The sequence below is a fragment of the Tigriopus californicus genome, chromosome 11, assembly GCF_007210705.1.
Source record: "Tigriopus californicus strain San Diego chromosome 11, Tcal_SD_v2.1, whole genome shotgun sequence".
Classification (NCBI taxonomy): Eukaryota; Metazoa; Arthropoda; class Copepoda; order Harpacticoida; family Harpacticidae; genus Tigriopus; species Tigriopus californicus.
Window position 1 is genome coordinate 3222759 of NC_081450.1, and position 27795 is coordinate 3250553.

The 27795-nt window shown below is 38.4% G+C and overlaps 2 protein-coding genes across 5 annotated transcripts; one reads left to right on the forward strand and one right to left on the reverse strand.

The window, feature by feature from the left end:
* Positions 1-38: 38 nt before the first annotated feature.
* LOC131890501 (dual specificity testis-specific protein kinase 2-like) lies at positions 39-16899 on the reverse strand. 4 transcript variants are annotated; one of them, XM_059239854.1, is made up of 9 exons: positions 16510-16899; positions 15589-15648; positions 14645-15208; positions 4131-4252; positions 3747-3795; positions 3524-3673; positions 3284-3457; positions 1128-1301; positions 39-740 (listed from the first exon to the last, which is right to left on the reverse strand). In XM_059239854.1, exons 3-9 carry the CDS (start codon positions 15176-15178, stop codon positions 183-185), a joined length of 1761 nt encoding a protein of 586 aa, XP_059095837.1. In that variant the 5' UTR covers positions 15179-15208; positions 15589-15648; positions 16510-16899; the 3' UTR covers positions 39-182. The 4 variants fall into 4 exon arrangements, with proteins under 4 accessions (XP_059095837.1, XP_059095836.1, XP_059095835.1 ...); XM_059239853.1 differs by lacking the exon at positions 15589-15648 and having other exon boundaries at positions 16510-16898; XM_059239852.1 differs by lacking the exons at positions 15589-15648; positions 16510-16899 and adding an exon at positions 15288-15555.
* Positions 8201-9423, forward strand: LOC131890502 (uncharacterized). The gene is made up of 2 exons (XM_059239855.1): positions 8201-8555; positions 8642-9423. Exons 1-2 carry the CDS (start codon positions 8256-8258, stop codon positions 9293-9295), a joined length of 954 nt encoding a protein of 317 aa, XP_059095838.1. The 5' UTR covers positions 8201-8255; the 3' UTR covers positions 9296-9423.
* Positions 16900-27795: the final 10896 nt, after the last annotated feature.

Here is a 27795-nt window from a genome sequence, read left to right on the forward strand (position 1 = left end):
AACTATCTCCCTCCATAAAATGAAAAACGCAATTTGAATAGCATAGATAGATGGGATATCATATTTAGGACGCGTGAACCGCGAATACAAAAGTGAAACTGACGATGCTCCAATTCAATTTGTGTTCCGCGGGTAGAACTCTTTGGTACCATCAAATAAAAATGACAAGTATTGTGTGACTTTCAAGATCTTGCATTGCTTTGCGTCATACCCTTCGCATTCAATTGTAACTTGGCGGCGATCTCTTCACAAAAGTCCGTGTCATCATAGTCTTGATGAATCATGGAAACACTCTTTCGTATCGTCGAGGGTCTTTTCGACAATCCAACTCTTTGATCGCTACTATTGCACAATTCAAAGCAAGAACAAAACAGATCCTTGGGCTCCACGATCTTCTCACGGGAATCAAGTCTCAAGGGAAGCATGGCAAATGGATTCAATAGGCCAGCCCCATGAATTGGAATGTAATGTGGGTCCCGGAGTGACATTTCCTTGCCAATTGCCACGTAAGTATCGTGGCTGAGGTGACGTCGAGGATGAATCCGAGCCTTTTCTCGGGGTGGAACTTTCGTGGGGGCCGAATGGCGTTCCTCAGGGGATAATGCTGTCACCGGCGATTGTAGGGCTTGCATCGCTATGGATGACTTTCGTTGCTCTTTTGGAGAATCAGTGGGGCTTTTCATGACCTCGCAAAGTGTTGATCTGATCTGATTGAACGAAGGACGGCTTCTCGGCTCGATCTAAAAGATGAGTAATGAGTCAAAATGATTTATTATCGTGATTGCATTTAATTGCGAAAACCCTTGAAAGATAGAAGCATGCGCGGATTGTATTGGCAGTCTAAATTGTTGCAGCATGATATCAATAAAAAAGCTATGCTTGAAGGAAAAATAAAAAAAAAATGATCTACACAAGCATGATCATCAAATTAAAAAAAGTATGTCGCTTGTCACTCAGTAGGAAAGAACAGAGGGTTAGATACTCGTGGGAGTAAATTCTCAATGAATGAGTAATGCAACCGATTTCTAAAGAGCATTTGAAGATTATCGTAACTGCCTATACATCCGGTACCAGAATTGGATGTATTTGCAAACATGTAAATATTTTAAGTTGTTTTTGAAACTTACCTGAACGCATTGAAAAGCCAGTTTGAGAAATTCAGGTGGGCAATCTGTTGCAATTTTATCACAAAAGGCAATGTAGTCCACGCCGAAGTTCTCGGTTCTCGGGAGTATGTCAGGATCAGCGTCGATCCTTGCAATCATCTCGCAAAGAATAATCCCAAAGGAAAAGACGTCACTCTGAAATTTGAAGGGAGGACATTTTTGTAAATAACTGGTTGAAATATACAAAGTTTATAATTGTCTCCTCTAGTAACCACCTGCAGATGGACCCAAATAGTTTACGGCCTACCGTTCCTGGGAATGGAATCAGCATCAGTTCAAGATGTGACCTTATTATTTACTGTGGTGCCCGGTAAATTTAAACGGATTTTGCTCAAATGCCAAAACTTCTAGTTGCGTTTTTCATTGTTAAAACAACACAGGGACCAACTTTGATAAACAAAAAAAAAAAGGCAGCTCTGATTGATAAATCAATACACGGAAAACCTATCGGAAAGGAGTCTTTTTGAAAATGTCATTGATAAATAATGTCTGGTATCCTTAGTTACGTTCATTAAAATTCATCGAGCAGACACTGAAATATTGCCCTTCAAATGTCGTATTTTGCATCAAATTTGAAGGGACAATGCTTCTGTTATATCTTATAAAGATTGCCAAGGAAAATAGTATGTTTTTTAACATTCCAACTATAAATAAAAATGTTTCACTTTTCTGAAGCATGCAAAAAAGTTAAAAATAGTTTAGAATATCATTTCAAACTCACTTAAAATGAACAATTCATAGCTATGATATAATAATTGTCAACCACGAGTTCAATTATTTTTGATCTTGAAGTTCGAGAATATTTTATCAATGTTCGAAAGAAAAAATCTTTGGTACGAGTACGTAGAAAAAAATCATCAAAAAGTGACAAATTTGAAAACTCAACTGTCAGATGTATCTTTGCAATATTTCAAGTATATGATTGACTAGAGTACTTTTCCATGTTGAAGAAAAATTGATCGGCAATTTGCAAGCTTCAAGTACAAAAATTTACTTTTTTTAGCTGTTCAAGAAATATTTACGAAAATGAAACAATATAACTCATTTTCATGCCATCGCAGAAGCACATATTTGTTTTTGGTACTTGCTTGAATTATAGTTAAGTCAATTTTTGATTAAATTGACTGCAAAATGCAACTTTCAATAAGTAATAATTTCCGACATCCGACAATTCATGAGTAATTCATTCATGAGCATCTGACAAATAGACATTGGTGAAATTTTACGTCAGTACATAATTCTACATTACAATTTTACCCAACATTGACATATCAAACCACAAACGCCCAAACAGGTCGATTTAGAAAATTTTAATATTCTGCGTCCTTTCGAAATAAATTACTTACTTACTTAAAAAAAATAATCAAGAATACTAATGATAGTGTTTGGCTAGGTTTTGGACAGCGATACTTAATAATGTATGCTAAGTGGTTTTACACACTAACATAAGCTACTTTCATAGACACTTACCCAACCCAAAATGCTCCTTTCACTTCTTTAACAAAGAAAATAGCAACTAGAAGTCTTGGCATTTGAACAAACAATCAGAAATTATAACCACCGTGATTCCTATTCAACTCCACATTCATACAATATCTGATCCATCAACGAATTAGAGTTAGCGGATCCATATACACCCCTTGGATGTAAGATTGATCAGGAATTGAATTGCCCTTCGTACCATTTCTGTATGGACAGTTCCAACCATCCTTATCTCAAATAGGTGAACATCCATCACAGGGGTTTGAACCCAAGACACCTGGAGAGAAGGTTCTTGCCAGCTTCGCACTACCTCTTTTGGGCCATTGGAGTTCAAAGTTCTGATTCAAAGTTGAACCAATAGCGTCCAGGGTTACCGCTTATACGTTGACACCACGAAGTTCATCTCTAGCTCTATTTACCTCCATCTAGTGAAAGATCTCTTGTCAGGATATGATTAAAAATAAAATCTGTCATATTGTTGGATTGGTCGAATTGGCGAATATCTTAGTCATCCAATTTTACTCATTTCAAGTCGTTAGTTGTCATTTACTCATGTTTTGTTCACTCTTTTTAAAAAATATCTCAGAAACCGAATTCGAAACAGAGTTCGAGCCCATAAATGTCTTTTTAAGTACCTGATCGTCGTAGTATTTTCCTTTGATGCACTCAGGTGACATCCAATAAGGCGAACCGACTTGGCCGATGCTCTCTAAATCGCTTTGAGGTATTTTTGCGGCCAGACCAAAATCTGCAACCACTCCAACCGGTTTATCCATGGTTTCATCACAGGGCAGTCGTATTAAAATATTCTGTGGAAATATAAACATAATGAAAGACCAATGAGTGTAACCAAAATGAGGTGATAAAACACAAACCTTTGAAGTGAGATCTCTGTGGAAATAGCCTTGTTTGTGCAGATACGCCATACCACAAGCAATATCAAGTGCCAAGGACATTCGAATGTCCCATGGGAACTCTTTCTGACAATCTTGGATCCATTTATCCAGCGAACCGCCATCCAAGTACTGCAAGTTTGACAGAAACATAAAGGTTCCACTTTTTTAACTTTTGAAAGGTGATTTTGATTCTGGTTTATACCTCAGTGATGGCGTGCAATTGTCCTTCATGGACACAAGCTGCTTCATATCTAAAAATGCAACAACACATTCACACGTTATTGTTGATTCATCTCTGATCTGGAGTGATGCAAACTTTTGGCAGCACTTTTCTACGATGATGTTGTCAAAAAAGACACCGTATCAAAAGACACCGGGTAAAAAAAGGAGTACAAAATTGCAATTGGAGATGGTTGACATTCCCACGGAAAAAAACCGTCACGCTGACCATACTAAAATCTCCATCATGAAGCATGATGCTGATAATCTGGACATCTTGGACAAAAAGACAACCAAGCCTTTGCATTTTCCATCAATAATTAAGGTCATATTTGTTAACACTGCAATCATGTCTGGATAAACCTACTTGAGGATGTTTTTGTGGTGGAGTTTATTCATGAGTTGAACCTCTTTGAGCATACTCCAACGGTTTGAACGATTCTTGTTCTTCTTCAGGACCAACACTTGACCACTTCCTTTATGTGTCACCTGTAATATAAGCATAATAGGTTCATTAATTACTTCTGTGGCAGAGATAATACAATGGAACAATTGAACAGAACGATTTGTCATTCTCGCTACATTTTATATTGGTACAATAACCGGTATTTGAATTTCCACCCACAGATTTAAGCTTGCGGATCTGGGTGAGTCCTTGAAAACCGAGTTGATCCGCAAATTTTGGTCAAAATGTCCGACTTCAATCTTTGTATATCTTTGAAATAAATCCAATGTGCAGATGGATGTACAAATTATGCATCAAACAAAACTCAACTCAGAACCCTGTTTATGAAGCTCTGAAATCTGGCTTAAAATATGGGTTGAACAATTAAAATCAATTTCAATCCGACAAATTTGTTCTTGCGCAATGTGAAGCTGAGGGGCTCCCTGACAGAGGAAACGGAAGAGGAAGAGGAAGAAAAAGTAAACAGAGGAGATTAAATAATTGATGTGACGAGAACACGAGGAAAAATATAAGGTGAAAAACGAAAGAAAGTTATTTATTATACAGTCCACTAGTAAACCACTGAATCGTCAGACCAAAATTGGTGTCCTGTTTGGACGAATAACATCAATAATATGAAATGTTTGCACTACTAATAAAATCGCGCAAAATAACTAGGAGTACAAGATTGGAATCCATTGCATCCTGAAGAGACATATTGGTATGACCTAATAATAATCATAAGCGAAAAAATTCACTTTTGCCTCAAATAATTCATACCCCCTTACGCTGCACGAAATATGTTTTGCGTTCCGTACTTCAGAGGGCGCTTTGTCATTCAGACCCTACCAAGTAAAGGGCCGAATGGGCCAATTCCTTTTTATTGAATTATAAAGCGTTTATTTTGTTTTTGGCTGATTCTATCCAAATATTATTTATAATTAGTGCCCCGGGTCACATAGTGTCCGGGAAAGTAATTGAGTTCAAGGCAAGGCAAGAGCAGTTTATTTAGCAATCTACCGTGTCTCGTCCTGTATTCTTTGGGCCGTGTGACGTTGCAAATAAGGGCCCTTGATGGTGGCATTGGCTTTTGGGAATTCATTGTAAAAAATATATTGTCTGTGATTCCTCTCTTCATTCTTCTCATGTGCACTAAACCATCTCTAGTCATCTTTGCTGTGATAACACACTCTAGTCAACTAGTTTATCATGGCGACCATTTTTTTTCTTGCATTCTTGGATTGATCTCTGTATATCATGTTTCGGGTCAGAAAGATGGTTAATTCAATTCAGTTTTTAACTATTTTCATGCATTTGAGGCAAAAAAAAAACATCATCACGAATGTTAACCATAAAATACCTAAAACAAACGATTTTGGGGGAAATTGAAGGGTTTTTGTCATGGTAGGGCAAAATTTAGAACTGCATTACGAATGGTTTTTTACATTTTATTATTTCCTTAAAAGCTAGAGGGAAAAAAACATACATACCTATAACTTGTTCTTGGAATATTTCCATTTTCAGCCAATACCTTCAGTTTGACTATCTTTTCCCTACAAATGCATGTGTTGGTTTGCATTAATAAGTAACTGAAGTGGTATTTTGCTTTTTTTTCTATATATTATGCCATAACTTACATGTACACCATTAACTTTGATTATCAAAAAACGATGGTATCGAATTTACAAAGCATTTATGATTTGAGGATGCATCAAAATATGAACCTCACTTGGACTGTGAATAAGAAAATTCGATGAGCAATAAAAATATTTCAACAACAAAACAACTACTCCACGCGGCATATTTAATTTGACAAACTTTCAATTCAGATGTTATTTATGATTTGTCGTCTTGTTAAGATTTGGTTTAGTCAAGCCTGATTTCTATATCCAGACAATGTTTTGATGTATAAACTTGTTTAATATTTTGAACGGCATCATTGTTAATCTCAAAAGAAAAGTTGTGATCAAAATGACCTCAGGGGGAATAGGGCGTCTCATTCATTGCAAAGAACCTGGGAATCAGCCGCCAAGTTGTCCACGATAACCAGGACGATCACTGAATTCGCGTGTTTAGTTTCAAAAGAGAACTCAACATTATCAGGTACATCCCCCACCCTCTATTGGAAATATAGTGGTTTGTCCTTCTGTGAGGGACGCCGTCAACCCTGGACAAATTTTGATTCATGAAAAGGATGACCTGATTTCCACTCTTTATTTCATCAAGTACGAACTTGGATTGGGCAAATCTTCTGGCACTATTGTACTAATGATGAGCTGCATCTTCTTGTCAGCCCTGGACATGGGACCAAGGTATTTTATGGTCCTTTGGACATTGGTTTCCTTTACACCCATGGTGACTCTGATTGATTCGTGTTAACTCGACGTTGTAAAGGATTAATCTTGGCCGGGATCCACATTTTTTCAGGCTTTGAACCTTTTTCTAACATCATTGACAACTTGGAGGCCGATTCCCAGGTTCGTTCCAATGAATGAGGCTTGTATTCCTTGTGAGGTCATTTCGGTCACAACTTTTTTGACATTTACAATGATGCCGTCCATAATATTGAAAAAGTTTGTATATCAAAACATTGTCTGGATATAGAAATAAGCCCTGACTATGCCTAATCTTAATAAGACGACAAACTGTCATTAAAATCTAAATTGAAAGTTTGTTAAGTTGAATATGCCGCATAGGGTAATTGCCACATTTCAACAATATTATTTGTTACCACCATTGGACGCATTTGGAAATAAATAGGGCAATTCTTGGGTTTATTTGATAAACCGCTTTACCAAGGGCAGTGCTTGGTATTGCCAGTAAAATTTCTTTAAAACAAAACTGGTTTGGGTATGCATTTGATTAATGAGAGATTCCTGGTCCTTGTGATGTGATAATTGAGAGAATCTTTTATGTGCGCACAGACAATCAGAAAATATGGACTCCACTGCTTCATCAAAATCAATATGAAGGATCAGGTTTGGGTAGTTCTATTTTCTTTCCGTGGTTGGTGATACTTTCGAAGCCCGGTTCAAATAAAAAAAATTTGAACAGGGAACAACCATGGAGGAAATCCGAAGGACGACCAAAGGTAGAATTGGCACGAGCAGATAATGGCCCGGCGAAAAATTGCCCGGCGGCTATCAAGAATGTCCCTGGGTACGCAAAGACCACAATGTTCAACGTGTACAACGCCTTTAAGGACTCAGGCAAGGGCAACCGCAAAGCCCATGTCCCGCGTAGTGACATGATTCGCACTCTCACCTTCTTAGCAGCCTTGAAAAAGTCCATTAAGAACAATCCAGAGACTCCAATGCCTCTCGTTGCAAAGAATCGAGGCGTGACATCATGACTATATACGTACAATGCTGTAAACAAGAACCTAGGGCTCAAACGTTATGTCCTGGGAGTCCGCCACCTGCTGAATAAAGCCATGCAAAATCAAGAGGGTTGACCACGGCAAGAGGTTATTTGGCTTCTTTGGAATCAGAGTCTAACCTTTTCCGTTTCTTCTCGGACAAGCCCTAGTACAACTCCAGTAATAATGCTTGAAAAAACTCGGCTCTGGAGTCTAGATTAGCCGTTTAGGTCCTGTACTCTTGGATGAGTGACATCGCAAGAAGATGTCGTCTAATCAGCAATAGACAATGTAGGGAACATTTCTTCAGAAAATATTGGCAGCGACACCCAAGACATACGGATTAGCGCAAGGAACCTTGTATTTACCGAGTCATTTATCGGCTGGGACAAATCGTTACAAACGATTAGCGAATGGATCATCATTATTGAGAGAGGTATTGACTCGTTTGACGCTCCTTCAACTCCAACAACCATGTTGCCCGTGCATCTTTGGAAGTTGACCCATGAGCAGCTACCGGGCCCTCTAGCTACTCGCACATAGGTCAGCTTCCTAAGGATCCGCGATATTGGTGGTTACATAAAAGGGAGGGTGCAAACAACCCTTCAGTATTGATTCATTGGAGGGCTCGCAAACAATTTCAATCATAGCGTCTTTGGATTTATTATTCGAATAAGACAAGAGTCAAGATGGAGCTCAGCGGTTTGCCCCAAGAAATTCATCATGCAATTTTCAAACATTTGGGACACGAGGAGTTAGAGAACTTGGCATTACTGCACAACTCTCGAATTCAGCAATCGCTCGAGAGCATGTGGGTCAAAACCAAAGTGTGTGGAATTTGGAACTACTACAGTGATAACTTCTGGCTGACTCTTCACTCCATGACCGGAAATCTTCGTCGTAAACAGTTTCATCTCGGTTCCACACCGAATTCTCATCTCATCAGGGAATATATTCCAAGTCCAGGACGAGAGACAAAAGCACTGGAGGTATGTAGTGATTTGTCACTTAACACATTTATACAAGTCTGTCCCATGTGGACATTCTTCTTTTTTTAGTGACCACTCTTTTCTAGGTTATAGCTCAACACAAATTTAGAACGATGAGCGGATCAAACATTGACCCTTTGCGAACACCACCTTCACTCTCAGTCATTTTTGATCCGACAAACGATGGCATTCCAGTGAAATTAACCCTGAATCGTATCCAAGGTGATCCTAATGAGATATTACTTAGCCGAACCCATGGGCATTACTTGCTCCTACAGTCTCCAACTAGACTTTTCTTCTTGGATGTCAAGGCTCAAGAACTTCTCTGGCATCGACGATACATTCATCATAACAACGATGGCCAGGCTCTGGATTTTGTAGTCAATGATAAGGGCATTTTTCTCACCATGAAGAAAACCAGTACTCGTGGCATATTCATCATCATGGTTCAATTCGGCTTTGACAACGGTGACATCTCTGCCTTGCAAGCCAAGCAAAGCTTGGACTTTATTTTTGATTCAACGGATACCGGGATCATCATGAATGCCAGGAGAGGAAGGGTGCGACGGCGATTCTACAACTGTTTCCAATTGGAAGATGTCTTGAGCACGTGGTTAGATGGCGATCGGCTCTTGGTGTTGGTGAAGGTGGGCCATGTCTATCGAGTGCTCTCCGAATCATTGGCGGAAGAAACGCAACAAGCGATGAGATGCGAGTTCATTGTCACAACAGATATTTGAAGTCGGAAATGCTCCATCCACTCAGTCATGCAACGGGAAAATATTGCAATGCAACAAAGACATGTGATGCGCATCGGTGATAATCGTACATCTTTCTCTTTTTTTAGATAATAAAAATTCCCTCTATTCAGGCATATTTATTCGATACTGGCACGTTGAAACTTAACCTTATCTTAGACGTGTAGAGTAGTATCGAAACCAAATCCTCTGTCCTCTGTCACTTCTCAAGTTTAATTTGGCGTGGCTCTCCAACACCAACTATCAACCAATATCTCAAGAGTGTTCCAAACAAAAGATCAACCTTCTTCACGACGTCAAATTCAAGGTAGACACTGATGGGTCTTGTGGGCACCTTTTTGCCCATGTGAACATCCATCCCGTAATAGAAAAAAGGCCACAATATTAAGCTCAATCGCACTCGAATGTGCCTAAAGAGTACTTCCATAATAAGGAGATCCTAGCTCGATGCGAAGATCCGAAGAATATATGTAGAATATTGTTGCTTCATGGAAGTAAATCTGTTGTTCAATTTAATCGGTTCAGCAGAATTTACCATATCTTAAGCTTCAGCGTAGAGAGATAGCCCAACAGGATGAGCAATGAACTAGATTTGGATTAATACGACAATCACAAATAGGTGGGAAACCAACAAAACGGGGACAGCAGAGAGGCTTTTTCGTCTTCCTTCATTTTTGGTCCCTCGAGAATCGGCGGATTTACTTTTTGAATAAAGGTTCTGCGTCACTCAGTCGAGGCAAATCCAAACAGGATATCTATGCTCTATTTGTTAATAATTAGTAAATTTTTCAATATTGGGATCAAAGTAGACAACTTGGAATGATTCAAACAACAATCTATTTTTCGTGAAAAGGATAAAGTCTACTGTACGGGACGAAAGAACAACCCTGCAAACGGGTAATTTCGCTGGGTTCAAAATTTGTCCAAATTGACGAGACCTTGTCACAATTTGCGTCCGTCTTCGAAACCAGACGCCAATTATTGAATCGGGAGTAAGAAAAACATTTTAGCGACGCTTTTATCGTAAACAATTTCTTCGACCCTTCATCATACGAAGTGAGCATGAATCACGGTGGGAATAACGGATTTTCTTGGATATTTTAGTTTGTACAGGGGATGGCTCGACAAACAAACGCATGGACACAACAAAATAGGTCACCAGATAGGTGAATTTCCCCCACAAAATAGCGTCTTGAAATGACATTTTTATAGTGCAATACGGTTATTATGGCAAAGTTTTAGGAGCTCGAGGGATTGCATTCCTTGCAGCGATTAGAAAAGAGGTGAATAACCTACCAAAATAAATAACTCGAAGCTAAAATGCTGCTTTATAATTTCTCACTATGCTGTAAACAATATCAAAGATATTTTTCGATGTCGGCAGCAACAGATAACTATTAAAAAAAAGTAACATAGTTTACTGAAATGGGTAGCAGACGAAACACATAATAAATCAAAGCCATAAAGTGTGTAAGTTGAACCCTTAATTCAAATTTCATGAGCAACCATTATCGATTTATTAGCTAGAAAGGCATGATAGGTCACTCAAAACACACGATGTAGACAATAAAATTCTATAAATATTGCATTACCGAAACTTGCTTAAAACTTGGTTGAAATTTGATCAAAAGTTTCATCTTCAAAATAGCATATATCATCATTCAATTGCAGGATAAAAATATGCTGAAAACATGCATGTCATAATGTTCAAATCATGTATCATTAGTGTATTTTAAGAGGCTTAATATACTATTTTGACGTTTTGTAGAAACACGACAAGTAATGAAAACATGTCATTTGCATTTATGATATTGAAAATTTATTCAACATGTTAAGAAGTTACCACCAAGGAGACGTCAGAGCATTTGGTGGCTATATTCGACCAAAACTGGGACATTCATTTTGTAATTATGGTCTTGAAGATTGAAGGCTGAGAACAGCTAACAATTTAGATGATTTTGGCTCACTGAAATTTTGTCGGACGTGTCATTAAAAGTGCTAAAATGTCAAATTATACTGAAGCAGCCCTTTTTAGTGAACCCAAAACGGTTTCTCTTGATTTATTGACATTAAAATACATCTTTGAGCAATGTTTAAGAGGCAATGCAATGATTTATGTAAGTCATTCTGGAAAGGGGGGGGGGTAATTATCAATGGAACAAATTTAGGAGATATGTTAAGACTCGGGTTAACTGTCATCGGCTCTCGACAAATCCGCATTAGAGTCAGCTATTTCAGAGGCGATCGCCATCTACCGTTCAAAAATGGCAGTTCCTTTGAAATGTAACTAGCTTAAAAAAGCTAAATTGGGTTAGTTTTGGACCAAATTGGCATCATTTTTATTCAGTGTGATTCAAAGATAGTCAAGCTAACATATGCTTCCATTTTTTTCGTCTCTAGACCTGCCCCATGGATGCATTTTGGAAAGTAATGGATTTTTTATCAGATTTATGTATTGAGTTAAACATGTGATTTCTCAGGGAAGAGTTGGCCCACAGAAAAAAAGGAGAGTAGAAGTGCTGCATTTCTTGGATTTGGCTTGTCTGAACAAAATTCATTTCGATTAAAAAATAAAACCATGGGTAACTCTCAGCTTGACCATTAGATGGCAGAGGAAAAACATCAAGGTAAAGCGCCCTCCGTGGCCAGATCCACGCTTTAATTGTTTATCTTGATCATATCTTTGATAAGGGGGTATGTTAATTTTTTTCATACTTTTTCTACATTCTAGAACTACATGGCTTTCAAAAAAAAAGTGTTTTTTGCCCAAATTTGATGCTGTTAGGATGCCATCTAGTTGTGAAATTTTAACAATACGCACAAAACACTACAAGTACTTTGCAAGAACTAGTTCTTCTTTTCATCTTAGAGGATAATTCATTAGAATGCGAGATATCTTCTTTGATAACTGTTTTTTTTTCATATATAACGTGAAAATGATAATATTGCACACTCTCGCTTGAATTTAGAGCATACTAGTTTTATACCACGTAAAAGAATTTCGTGCAAGGAAGCTCAAATGGCCTTAAATGAAATGCCCCTTGGAATAGTCTCCGATAATTGAAAAACCTATCTCATGAACCCAAGCAAACAAACACATTTGCCACCTGCTTTATCCAAAACAGAGGCAAGCACGCACAAAAAGAAGCATGTCGAGGCAAAGAAGCCATCCTCAATCACACCTGTGTCTTGTTTTTAAAATTCAATTGAAAGCAAAAAAAAGTTCAACCCAAAACTCCAACCTACTGACTACCATTGTTGTGCTCAAGTGAGCCTTCACTCCCACTGAAGTGTTGGATTGACATGGAAAATGCCGAGTAATGCTTGAAATATGATGATTCCAGTGACCCTCCCTCCTTGTTTGCTTGGCTCGTTCAGTCTAATGAAATATGCAATTAGACTCCAATATCCTCCTGAACAGAGGATTTGAGACACGGCACAAAGCTGATCAGAGGGCGTGAAATCCTTGAATGCTCTTTGTACAACAAAATCCACAGTACTTAAGTCACAACGGTCGGGCTTTAATCGAACATCCAAGGTTCTCGTCCAAATGAGAGCGCATATGAATGAATGAGTCCATTTGGATGATGATGATGTGCATTGCAAGGCTGCACGTTGACTTTATTTTTGTCGTGTTCAACTTGATAAGAGTGTGCATTCAAGTGAGGTGAATCATGGTTTTGATGAATGAAGCATTCTTTAAAGAAGCCTCGAATGAAAAACCCATGTCACCCTTGTCGTACTGATCCGGTGTCGGAGACCGAAATATGCCTCCTAACTGTCGGGATTGACCATTACCCTTGGATGAAATGACTACTTGAGCACCTCGAACTACATAAATATTTGACGATGAGTAAAGAGGTGCTTCGTAAATACATGCATTTGCTAACACCTCCTTTCAACATTGCCTTGCTAGCATAAATACCTGTATTGTACTTCTTTACATCCTTACCGCGAGCGGGAAAGTAAACCTCAACAGGCCAATGTGGAAAATGTATCATTTTCACTCAACTTTTTATTCATCCAATATCTGATCCATCGCAGGATTAAAGTTGACAGATCTGGCTCAAAGGTATATAAGATTTATTTAATCAAAATTTTAAAAAAATGTTTTCTTTCATTATCAGTTCAAATCTCGTAAGGGTGTATTAAGTAGCTTTCTAGCTACTACTACAAGTTCTATGGCCTAGCTTTTGTCTAAATTGGCCACCAAATGCTCTGACGGTACCATGTAGTGTTGGGGCGAGTCGGGTAAAAGTCGGACTCGTACGAGTCGTTTGATTTTTTGACTTTTGGTAGGATTCGATTCCGGCAAAAGACTCGAGTCAATAAAAATTGCTAGGTGAAAAAGTATGCATACAGTAGGCAATTAAGACGAAAATTAAATTGACTTTGTGAAAAATGTAAGTGCAATTTCCCTCATCTCTAATACAATTGGTGGTGGATTTTAAAATGAATGGTCTCTATAGAAAATGCACGAACGTCTACAAATGGAATAATTGAGCTACACACACCATGTCCATTGTATGGAGCAATGCTTTTTTATAGCAAGCCTGGAGATGTATTTTTGAGGAAATAGAAGCCAAAAAACATTCCAGATTGTCGTAATTTGAGGTATTTTCGACATCAAACGTTGAGGTAAGATCAACTACAAGGTATTCGAAACCCTTACTGCAATTAGAGACAAAAACAGATTTTAGGCGTATTTCCGGATGATATTCCTTTTTGACGCCGAAAAGTTCTTAGTATATTATCAACGACCATTCATTGTCGTTGAATATCAGTAGAACTTTATGAAGTTATTACACGGCTTCACCAAGGAGCCAAAACGACGAAGATTCTTCTTAAGATAATTCTATGAATCTCTGATGGATAATTTGTCGGTCAATAGGCACGGAAGCGTAATTTAAATGGCCCACAATCAAAACATATATTTGATCTCTTTTAGGAAATGACGTAAACTTTACCAGTCGAAATGAAATATCTCACGACACTTGAATTGGATTTGTTCATGGGATTCGACATTAGTCTTTTACCGGAATTCATTAGCTCACCTATTAAAAATTGATGCGATAAGCATAAGATTATCCCCCATTCAAATTAAATTAAATTTCTATCAATCAAAAGTCCGGCGACAATCATTAGCGCATTACTGCCACACCAAGTGATGTCATGTCAGATTCCTTCGTTGATCTCAATACTGCCCGATCGATAACCGCCAGAACAAATCAAATTTGTTCTGACTTGACATTTTTCTGCCTTTCCGCAACGAGTGAGCCCGTTCCAAGATGCAGGTACAAATGTACAAATGTACAAATGTCAATCACTTACCCTGAAGACTTCACAAAAGAATCCCTCGCCGATTTTGTCTCGATGGAAATCCTCCAGATTGTACAAGGAAGACACGGCACTCTTCAAGGCTTGGCAAGAGGACACTTCTCTCGGATAGGCTTTGTCACTCCTCCCATCAAGCCTTCTTTGCTTGTAATTGTTGAACACCTTCATTGGCTCCTCATCATTCACCGGGTGTTTGCAATTCAAAACACGCCCTTCCTCCACCACACCCAATCGGGATACAAGCAAATCGAAAGAAGTTCGTCGGTTAAACGATTCAGCTCGGCGGACTTCATTCCGAGCGTTATTCCGTCTTTGTTGTCGTTTCCGAGCGGATTCTGGTCGCATGAAGGATTGAGTCCTCCGGATCCAGTGCATGGGCTGCTTTTGTCCCATCACTCTATGTTCGGGATGATGGCTTGGAATCACATCGGATAGGGGCACTTTCGAACGGAGTGAGGATACACAGAATGAGGAGGACTTTTTCGAGCGCACCAGAGGCTCTTGGGGTCTCCAAATCACTTCTTGCATTTTGATATCTTTGATGTCTGATGAGTTCTCCTGGAATGGCAAGAGATAAGAAACTGCTACGATCTTGGACGACTTACAAAAGGAGTACTACTGATGTCGATACATGTACGTGAGTGACGTAATTCATTGACATGACCCGGACGTTCTCGGCGAGCTTTCTGTTTGCTTTTTGTTCACACCTATGGCACGTGTCTCGGATTGGAGTTTGGTAGGACGAAAAACACACACATTGATGTTGTACTTCCTATTCCGTGATTCATTGAGGACTGACAACTTGGCCTGATGTCAAGAATGTGAGTGCATTTGGGCCGCTTCCGGATGTTACGGGGATTTCTCAGATACCGTGAAAATTAGGCTACAATCGAATCAGTCGGAACAGACTGTCTTTGTCTTGAAGAATTTGTACTCACTCTGGTCACAGTTGAAGTCTCGGGAATATTGAGACATGCTTGGGAACAATCAGTGAAGACCTTGAAAAGGGAGCCAAAATAAGGCTTCACTGTGTATTGTCGTAATGGAAGGGAGAGCAAAGCAAACGACGTATAACTTGTTTGTCGGGACACTTATCTTTCGAGCTATCTCTCTCTTACAGAAGCGTCCCCTACGTTTTGATTGTTTTGAGAACCAGATATATAGTGGAGAAAGAAACTATCGTTGAAAAATAACAATAATGATTAGAGTCAGCCTGAAACGTGGATCATGTACCACATTGAGATAGAAACTCCCTACAAAATGAATGACTTGGCGCTTGTGAAGTCAATCTTTCGTCACACCCAACACATCTATCATTTCAACCTCACCGTACCGAGTTTTCGCCGAAGACAAGTTTAATTAGAAAGCATTCAATTGACTTGAAATTCGGCACATATCATATACATTGCCTATATTCATTTCATATTTAGATTAGTTGCGTTGATTTGGACACACATCTGATTCTCGACCTTTGACTGTCAGTCAATTTTTAAACAGGTTCATGATTTGTATGGATTCCTATAAATTTAAAAAAAAAACTTACATTTTTTTCTCAAGACATACTGCGATGGGAAATTCTGTCATTAATGAAGAAACTTGCGAAATTGTGATTTTTGCACAATGTAAGGTGAAAGAAAGAGCAAAAATTGCTGATCGGGAACGTAACACCAACTATTGCATAGTACGTCATCCACAGCACGCCTCAATAAATACTCAGGTGTATTCCCATTTAATCTCGGCAACAATCTCAATAATTCTTTGTCTAGTCTTAGCCAATGCATCAAACAACACTTGTACATGCCCTCTTCACCTCCCGGATATCCTTCCTGGCTTGGCTTTTAAAGAAATAGTGGACTTACATTTGATCCTTGCAGCACTCCCTCACTCCCTTTCTTCTTCTGTTCAAGAGCAATGTGTATTGTAATTGTTAACAACTTATTTCACGTTAAATCTCGTTATTTTCACTGTCTGAATTGAGTTCAGTCGAAAAGTAACACTGGACGCGGTCTCGAATTTCCAACCTGTCGCTCGACATCAACATTTGAAAATGATGTAGGGATTTTTGAAGTACGCGATAGCTGGCGCGCACCCTGCGTTTCATGCATGTTTGTGACTCATGTCCACATTCTCAGTGCTAGCTAGCATCGCACCATTTTCTGCGAGAAGCTGCCTGCCGAACTGGGCATGCCTATGAAAAAGAATGTGGGAGACGCAGGCTGATTTGGCTGAGTTTGGCTGGACTGCGAGATATACGAGACAGTAGATTACTTTGCCAAGTTGGGAGAACAAGTGCCAAATTTAGGAAATGTGGCATAACTTTCATTGCCATTCATCATAGCGATTGCTATGGTATAGGGAATAATCAATTTATATTGATATGTGATTGGCACCATTTATCAATGATTTGGCGACAAGATCTCAAAAATATGTAACAACTAATTTCTACAAGTTCCCCACCAGGACGAGTGCCCAAAATTGCGTGTCCGCCTTGGTTAAACAAAAACACAAACGAGATGCAATCGCAAATATTGTATTTCACAACCCATTTTATAAGTGCACATTCATTACAACTTAAAAGATAGTCCGTCTCTTCAGAGGCCCTGAAGTGCACGAGAACAACAAAATAACTTAATATGACTTCCAAGCTGTAAAGAGAGGACAGGTTGAAAAAGCCCTGGACCGAATTGGCTTGCTTGGGGCTGAGGCGTCTGATGAGCACACTGAGCCTGAAATTTTGCTCTGATTTCATTTCGGAATGGCTTAGGAGATGGTTCTCTATTGAATTCAGGGCTTGTTGCTTTCCGTTGATCACATTTTGACCACTGCTCAAACAGAAAACACGCAGAATAAAGAATGCATCTAATATAAATTTGGAAAGGCTCACTTGCGTTGTTGCTGGATTTAGAAATCCGTATTTTCATGGTCACATCTCACCTTCTTATTAGCAGTTTATTTTACTGCTGTGCTTAAATGGACCTTCTCCTTGTTTGTTTGGTTATTTGATTGAAATTTCTGGATATTGCCTTGTTTGCAAATATTTGATCTATATTCAAATGAGTTCAGTGTTGCCAAACCGCTAGGACTTAAGGAGCAAATTTCTTATGCTTATTTTTCATTACTTTGAAAGCACTAAATCAAAGAGAAATAAACACCTGCAATCCTCTAAAGCTGAGTTATGATTCTCTGTAAACTTATGAAAAGACCACCTAAGACAAAGGAGCTTTTTTTAATCTTTAACTCATTAATAATAATATTTAACATTTCTTACGACAAATTGGTTGCTCTGCTCGCATTCGTTTTGGTTGGTGGTTGGAAAGAGTGACTGACACTTTTAAAACTAAAGCTCATTGATGCATAAAATTTTGAGCAATACAAGGTATACGGAATAGTCTGAAGAAAGAATTTTTATGATGCTTTGGTGCCTGGTTTTTGTCTTTTTCTGTGATTCTTGTATCTTGTACCTTATTTTTGTGGCAACTCATATGTACCTTGTTTGATTGGTTTCGAACACCTTTGAATTTCATCACATTGTTCAAGAAGGTGTTTCCAATAGAGAGAACATTACCCCTTAACAAGCTTAATGCTGTTGGAGTACATAAGGAATAAAATTTAAACCCAAATGGATTTTAATCAACTTTTAACCCAAAGTGTAATGTCATATACCGTTTTTTATCTTACGAATGATGGCTCTGGTACACATGAACAATTACTTTTTCCATTGAACCAATTTTCTTTGCTATTTGTGTCTCGAGGTTGCATTATTTGAGTCACTTGAATTTGCGTTGGTAAATAATTTTTAACTAATCATTATGGGGTTTGCCAGAAGTTCAGGATTTTAAAGTAAACTTCAACAGAGGTAATTTTTGAATGGAGCTTTGGTTGGGATTTCTATGCTTATAAGAAATACGAATATAAGACATTTCTCATAAGTCATAAGACAAGATCATAGTATATCATTTGGGAAGGTATTTGTTGTGCACTTGAACAAGATGTGATGGAGATGTACTGATAGTGCATTTAGACGACCCCATTTTCAGCTCATTGTAGTGGCAAAATTGTGTTTCACATCTCAGAAACTAACCCCCGTCCTTTTTAGACTGCAAAGGCTGCTTTGTTCGAAGTTTTGGAATCGTCGTCGACCCAGTGTTTAGTATTTACATATGGTTGGCCTAGAAACACTCAATAACTGTGCAAGACTAAATGAGGAATGCAATACTGACTTTAAATAGAATACTTTTAAGACTAGCCATGTCAGTGTTTAGTCTTAATTAGTGGTTCCTTGATCAATTATTTGACTCGTTCACCCGAAGGAAAATTTTTGAAATTCATTATTTTTCTGGCTTTCTTTTCAGAGCTTTAAAGCGGCCCACAAATAGATGTGATTATTGCCTTCTTAATGTTACATTACCATTTTGTTGCAAAAAGCTTACAATTATCATTCATTACCAATGATTGAGAAAATATTTGGTTCTCTTGGGCAAAATGCTATCTTTTTATCATCTCAAAATGGCGCCAAATATAAGCTCTTATCCTCTCAAAAATGCAAAACGTTCTTTTGTATTTTACGTTAATAAACATCAACACGCCACATTTGTTCATTTCCAGTTATATGAACTCGTGTGTTGAAATGGGGGTTAAAAAATTTGACCTGTTTCGTTATTTTGGGAAAGGATTGACAGCACCTGGCTAAGACAACATGAAAACGTGACTCACGTCTACAAATGCTACATGATCAAGAATAGAATAGACCACTGGAACCAGTGGTCTATGAGTTCCAGTGGTCTATGGATCAAGCTAATCATTTCAAATTATAACCGATGATACTGGTGCAACACACTTATGAGTTATGAGTTCCTTTCCGTTCAGGTAAATAACCTCCATCTTGGATCCGCTTGTCAACTTGAATTTGCTGCATTGATCATTGAAGAATGACGGTGGAGTCTTAGGGCAGCTTTACACTAGGATGGAAAACCGAGATTGAATCCGGTTTGAGGATTAAAGTTGAAATAGTGCGGGGGTAAGTTCGGTAAAAGATTTGAGTTCAGTAGAGGACTGCAGCCTTTCACTGTACTCAAGTCGAACAAAAAGACTCATACATCAAAAGCTGACCACAGCACTGGTCCTACTTCAATCCCCAAACCGGATTCAGTCTCGGTTTTCCATGCTAGTGTAAAGCCGCCCTTAGTCTAGCTTAGGGCCCTGTATTTATAGGAGTACATAATTTAGAGGAGTACATAATTTAGAGGAGTACATACAACAGTGAGTTCAGCACACCATAGCCGTTATGCATCCCGGATCCAGACCAAACGGTGACCGGACAACTCGACCCAGGACAACTCGACCCAGGACAACTCGACCCAGGACAACTCGACCCAGTACAATAATTAAACAACATATTGGCCAAAAAACATGATTATGAACAAAAGCTAAAGCTTGATGAGTCAACACTGGATGTGGGTGCAAAGATGTTACCATCAGTAAGGCATTAAATGAAAAATCAAGGTTGATTAAAACATTATCAAACTTGATTTTCACGCCTTGATTGATGCAAACATAACTTGCTTTTCAAGATCAAACGATGAATTGTATAAACCCTTTCAAATTTTGACATTTTTTACATCGCAGTTCCAATTTTGCTCCATAAGTATAAACTGTTTGTAAGCCAACATGTTGGGCCTAATATCTGTAATGAGTTGAGTTGTCCGCTGGGTCGAGTTGTCCTGGAACCCTTATTTGGCAATGAAGTGCCCTGAATGTATTATTGACTAATATTCAAGGTATTTCATATATCTTGTCCACATGCTTAGTTTCATCTTGAAAAGCTTTTAGAAGGGAATAATCATCATAATTTTCAAGAACTAACTCATGACCGGATGAAATTAAAGTGTAGAAAAACTCTGCAACTCTTTGAAATGTTAACATGCGTAAAAGTTATATTTTTCAATGACAATCGACTTGTACCGAGTTAGCATCGTCATGTTATCTCTGGACTTTAACGTGCAATACATACAACCACATGTTTGAAAAGCTTTACCAACTGTCAACTGGATGTGCTCATCAAACTTCAGCATTTTTCTCTCATGCAAACTCTAAGATATCATTGTCATCCGCATCCGGATGACACATCACCGCTTCTTTATGCATCCTGGAACCGATTGAGTTTCGACTCCCATGTCTGAAGTTTGAGCTCCAAAAGGTAGGGGTCAGTGCCATCAACAAGAGTTTGAATAGCATCAAGAGCTGCCCTTTTCGCTCGTGAGTTCACTACTTTGAAATATTTCGTGAGGACTTCAAGTTCAATACTACCTCACGGTTATCCATAATCTACAAAAGGAATTTCCTTGCGTCGAGTTAAACCAGGCACAAATGTTTCTAGATCCAAATAGAGACCCTGGTCAGAGACGCGCGAGGTTTGACAAGACGAGAAATATATTCATTTTACTTAACCTTAATTCGTTGGTCGATCAAATAATATATATGTAAGTAAGAGTTGGCTGATCTGGCTAACCCTTGAATATAAGGTTGATGGGGAATTTTAGTCAAATACTTGTCCAAGTTTGACGTAAGTCCTGCTACTGGATCAACAACTACCTCCGACCTACGAATATTTGAAGGCAGTAAATTGAACAATGAAGGAGTCCGAGAAAAAAGAGAGTTGGACTTCATTGTTTTAGCTAGCCTGGATTCTCGAGGGCTTGAAGGTACTCTAAAAACGCACATCAAGCCTCTACGGTCACTATAATTGACCCTAAATCCTGGGTTGGGACAAAGCTCATGAATGCTTTTGAAAACGTACAATATCATATACCTTTCGTACCTTCTCTGAGTACTGTACAATCCCAACCTTTCTAATCTCTCCCAATACGAGAGCTCTCTCATTCCTGTGATGTTCCTAATGAAACATGGACTTGTTCGACCTTTTGTAAACCTGCTGAACTCATTAGAGCCCAAATGGGTAAAGCATATTCAAGATGTGGTTGAACAATCGACTTGTACAGAGTTAGCATCGTGATGCTTTCTCTGGACTTAAACGTGCGATATATCTAACCACATGTTTGAAAAGCTTTACCCACCTTCAACTGGATATGCTCATCGAACTTTCCATTATTTTGGAGGACGACACCTAGATCTTTCATAGATGAGACCTGCTCAATATCTTTACCTCCATTATCTACGAGTGGAGTATTCAAAGGAGTTGACCCGAAGGTCATTGAGCGGAATTTCATTCCGTTCAGGGCCATATTACTCTTAATAATCCAAGAGTAGATTCGATTTAAGTCCTTTGCAAGGCTACTGGAATCTTGGCCATTCCTACCAGAAACTAACTTTGTATCGTCACCATAAGAAGAGAGACTGGCAGTAACACTAAGCTTTTGAAGTGGGGCAACGAATATATAAGATGGAGCCTTGGGGAACACCTGACTTGACATCATGTATGTCAATAAGAGATCCCTCAACCTTAACAATTTACTTCCTATCATGAATGAAGCTTCTTATCCAATTGAGAACCTTGCCTTGGATCCCGATGTCATAAAGTCTGTTCAACAAAAGGCCATGATCTACTGTATCAAAGGCCTTGGCAAAATCAAGATAGACAACATCAACTGATTCATGGCTCTCTAGTCCCTCAATGACCTGATCTAAATGCTCAATCAGTTGGGTAACCGTGCTAAAATGTGCTCGGAATCCGTGCTGGCTAGGAGGAAGGACTTCATTGACCTCAAGAAATTCAACAAGTCTGAATTTCATGATCTTCTCAAACACCTTCGCAATATTCAAAGTGAGATAAATCGGCCTGTAGTTTTTGGGGAGCGACTTGTCTCCCCCTTTGAAAATTGGAACAACGTGAGCTACCTTCAGAGGAGAGGGGAACTTGCCCTGGTCCAAAATGCATTGCATCAAATACGAGAAAACAGGAGCAAGAACCTGTGAGCATCTCATCAGAAACTGAGATGTCACACCATCAGGACCAGGAGAACTTGAAAGCCTCAAGTCCCTGATGGCCTCTAAATCATCCTGATCTGTGACTACAAGATCATCTAAACGCTCAACTTGACTGACCTTGTCAATCTCAACAGACTCATCTTCAGAGTACTAATTTGAAACTGAAATGATAGATTGTCACAAATTCTTAATGTATTTTTACATCAAATGGTAGTAACATTCAACAATAACCGTACATTTACAATGTCAGGAGTAATAAAGAAAACCTTGGAAAATATGGGGCGTGATTGAAGTCAGAAAGATTCCAATCTAGTTGCAAGTTTGAAGCATCCATCGAAGATTAAATCCCACGATTCCCCCCGGGATTTAATTCAATTCATTAAGATTGACACGACTTGTGGATGGAATCCTCTCCAAAGTTACCTCATCACTGTCGCTTTGGAGAGTCATTCGAAATGGGCGTTGTTCGGCTAGAACAAGGATTGAGATCGTTGTTATTGATACATTTCAGGACGTTGACGTGAGCGTAAGTCATTAACATGATAAGAATTGGGACTGTCTTTTTATTAGAAACGATAGTGAAAAAAGTGTTTTTCGGGCACTCTGGTATGCTGATGGATTGAGAGGTATTCCTCCAATATAATGGAAAGCTCGATGAGCATATCCAGTTGAAAGTGGACAAAGCTTGTCCAATGTGTATTGTATTGTATTTATTTAAGTTTGTTGATTCCTACACGCTGTCTTTTGCCAGACAACCACTTGCTTATCGACTGGAGGATGTTACCTTCAATCCCAAACCATCCATGAGCTTTGTCCCAAGCCAGAATTTAGGGTCAATTCTTGTGACCGTAGAGGCTCAATGTGTGTTTTCAACAAACAGAGTAGTCAGAGCATCGAGTTTATTCGTGATGATACTTCCAGTACCCCTGGGCTTCTTGACGAGCAAAATGGAGTAGTTGAGGAGCCGGTTGAGTCCCCTGTTTGAGGGTATACATCCAAATGCTGATCTCTTGCCTCATCTGTTTCATCATCTCCTGCGATTGGTCTAAAAACAAAACCTCGTGCTATCCCTTTGGGGTTGCTTGGTCCGCAAGGTAGCATTTGACTTGCTTCCCTTATGAAAAATGTTTTTTTTCTATTGAATCTCTTGTCAAGGAAATTTCTCTTTATTGGTTTACTTCTGTCAGTCTCAATAATACGGAAGAACGGAAGATTCTTTGGAGCATTTTTTTCTGGTCTTCACTGACTCGTAACACAGTGCAGGATGAAAGTCAGTGCAGTTCTTCATGTCACAACCATGTGGATTCTTTGAATCTGCACTTTCCACCTTTCTTTCTATCAGCCCCAAACTTACAGTTGCCAAAATTATGTTTGCATATAGTAGTTTGGGAAATTGCTAGCTTCAATTCTTCTATCACATTGTTAGCGCTTTGGCTTGAAAGTTCATGATCTTTGTCAACATTAAGAAAGCCATCAAGGGCATCATTTTGCCGAGTTTCTTTTTGTCTGAATTGTAACGTCATTATTGTTATCATTATTATTATTAATAACAGCTTTGTCGAGGATATTCATCTTGTTGGTTTCCTCCTCAGAATTGATAGTCAGAACTACTCTTTTCATTCTCTACACTTCGGATTTACCGCAACACCTCCCTCTGTCGGAGGACTTGGCCCTCTCATCCTATTGCGATGATTTGACTCTCTGTATGAAAGCTCAGGACGAAACTCAACTAAAATCAAGGATAGAGGCTTATAGCAAGCTCGTTTTGGACTACATAGCAATCAATCGAATGAAATCCAACCCTGGAAAGACAGGCCTTTTGGTGATGCGAAAGAGGAAAAGTCAAACCGGTCCAACTAATCCAAGCCTGATATGAGTACCATGCAGTTCGAAACGGACCATCTTTGTGAAACCCAATTTGGACTTAGGCCTCACCACTCAACTTCCCATGCAATTCATAACTTCTTGCAAAATATTTTCAATAAGCAAGACCAAAGGATTTCAATAGGAATATTTATAGATCTAAAGAAGGCTTTCGATACCAGCTCTCACGACATTCTTCTAGCAAAGAGGGGCAAATACGGCTTCAGCAAAAGCATTTTATTATGGTTGAACAACAATTTAAGAGGGAGAGTGCAAGTAGTGGATATTGATGGTCATTTATCTGAACCCCTGACAATTAGTTGTGGCGTCCCTCAAAGTAGTGTCCTTGTTCCGTCACTTTTCTTGATATACACGAATGACCTTCCGAAGTCTTCGTCATGTTAAGGCGAAATTTTGGAGAAATATTGGGAGGAAAGAAATTCAGGGCTACTTTGGCCGTGCCTGACGTTGTTTGCCCTCGCTCAAGGATTTGCTTGACCTTGAACCCCAAGCTTTCATTAAGAAAAACTATTGAATCACATTCAGTAGTGCTGAGCTGTCAATGAGCTAATTTTAGCCTTCCATTGTTTGCCACCAAAATGATGCTTGAAAATTTAAGTGAGCACAGTCTTGATCGCAGAACCAAACTAAGGGCCTGATGAAGGCCGGAAAGAGGCTGAGGGAAATGGGTGAGCCATTTGGTATCTATCTTTGCAATTCTTTGAACAATGGGGAAGGATTTTCAGAAAGCACAGAGCCCTTTATTTCTTTCCATCTTAAACCACCCTATCCATAAGATGGCTTTTACAAAAAAAACATTTAGTATCATCTCGCATTTGTCAATTTTTAACAAATTCCTTTATTTGGTAATGTCTTCCCTAAGAAAACATGTATTGATAGGCAACTCAAGGTGTATATACTTTTTCCATGAACTATAACGAAGGTTTTTGTATCTTAGATTTTCAAACAATGATGGTATCAATTATAGAGACTACTCACTCATCTGCTTTGTCCTGGACCATGATTTCAAGATGCTTTGAAGTATGCTTTACACCTAGAAGTTATACATAGATATATGCCGAGATTACAATTTAGTTTTACGTTGATGTAAAAGCAAGACTATATTTCTGCGCCCAAAGAGCAAGAAGAGCGTGAATAACAATAATTAGACAAAATTTGCCTCAAAACTACCACAATACATGGATAACCAAACAAATAAAATAATCCAATTTTTGATAACTTGTTTTTACGTTTCGAAACTCATTTCGGCTGATTTTCATAACTTAAGAGCAACTATTCTGACCAAAAGCACAAAGTAATTTTCCGACCTCTCGTTATTACATATCAGAGGTTATCTTGTCTCCTATAAATGCAAGTCTGAGCTGATACCATTTTTTATGGTATCAGTTCAGTTGTATACTGTGTTACTAATAATGCGTCAACACTTTGTCAATCATCGTCTCCAACAAAAGAGTACTAGGAAAAGCACAGTTTCACAAGTTTTTAATGACTAGCCTCTTAAAGATTGCTTTTTCTAAACTTACCATTGGCTCCTTTAGCACAATTTAATGGAAAAAGATGATGAGGAAAAGTCGGTGGTTGCTGCAAGTAGTGCTGGGGCCAATTCGGACTCGAGTCCAAGTGCATTTGGGTCTTTTACTCAATTTTGGAGAAATTGGCTAGACTCGAGTCTTTTAGAAAGGACCCGAGTCCGGGGTAGTCCAATCATTCATTTTTTTCCTAAAATTTCGCAATGTGAGCCTTTTTGATAGAACTGATTGTAGTAAAAGACTCGACACTGATTAAACAATCAGTGGACTCATACGAATCCGACTTTTGCCGGACTTACCCCAACAGTAGCTACAAGTCAAGAACAACTAAATAACTCATTCTTAAACACAATGTCAATTTGAACTAACAGCAAATACGTGGAATTTAAGGTGGATCGTTAAACTGTACACTTTTGTGAAGATTTGTTCAAAATTTGGTTATAATTATCGTAGCTGGATGATTATGGCAGTTGTTGAAAGTTATTGATTGTGGTTCAAATCACTGAAAGGTTGAGGTAATATGATGGAATTTAATCAACATTCCAATGCCACACCTGGTAGAGCAACTTAATACTTTTTTGACAGATATGTGATATACAGGGCAGTAGTAACGAACTTGCAGTATTCCCATTACATTTTAAAATGCTGTAACCGTAACGACTCACAAAACCCCAAGAAATGCTCGTGAACGTTCCTTTTTTCCCGCCCCAAAGAGGCATTTAATTTTTCACTTCTCCCTTAGCAACTGAGGAAACTTGAAGCTTTCAGGCAATGGTAACAAAAAGGTTTTTTTGTTTTCATGCATCCTAAAGAAGGAAATTCACGGCTCAAAATTGTGCTTGCTATTGACAGTAATGAATGTGTTAGTGGTTTCAAATCTTCCTTTTTTATGAAACAGAGTGGAATTTGAGGAACATTTTGGCAACTGAGGAAACTTGAAGCTTTTTGGCAAGCAAAAAAGAAACTTTCATCTTTTTGCATTTTCATATATGATCCTAAAGATAGAAGCTCAGGGCTAAAAATTGTGCTTGCTTTTAAAAAATGTGAATATTTTTGTGGTTTCAATGTTGTTATATTTGTTGTATATATTTTTAATTCATATTTCATCGGAGTAAAAGACCTGAGCAAGAGCAAAATCTTCCTTTGGCTTGAGTATGTTGCACCAAATTTCTTAATTCTCCCATATCCATCCAACACTTTATTCTCCATGTGAATTATCTGAATGATGTGTACTCCAGAAGAAATACTAATACCAATCCTCGGTAAGTGTCTTAAAAGACGCTCAATATAAAAAAAAAAATGCTCAAAATATGTAACCAAATTCTGTCAAAGATTTAATTTTTGATGCGTTTTCGAAGACAGTTTCAAATAACACTCAAAAAATGAAAGCGATGTCAGCAAATCAATTTTCTAAAATTTGATTTTTCAAAAAAGCAAAATCGATTTTGCAATGTAATCCAATTTGTGATACCTTAACTGTGTCCAGATTTGACATTCTTTTAAATTTCTTTTACTACTAAGATGCCTGACTTTCATATCAAAATAGAGATAAACAAAGAGCTATACGTATATTTTGTACTTACAACATAACAATGGCTTTTCAACATCATCTTATTCCATTGAATGGTGCTAAAAATGCTAATGCAAGGTTTAAAAAAACGAATGTTTTTAAAGTTAGTCATCAAAGCTTGTGAAAATGTGCTTTTCCTGAAAAACTATTTGTGAATGATGACTGAATATCAAATCTATTAAGCGCGTACTTCTCTTTATCTATCCTCATATCTCCAC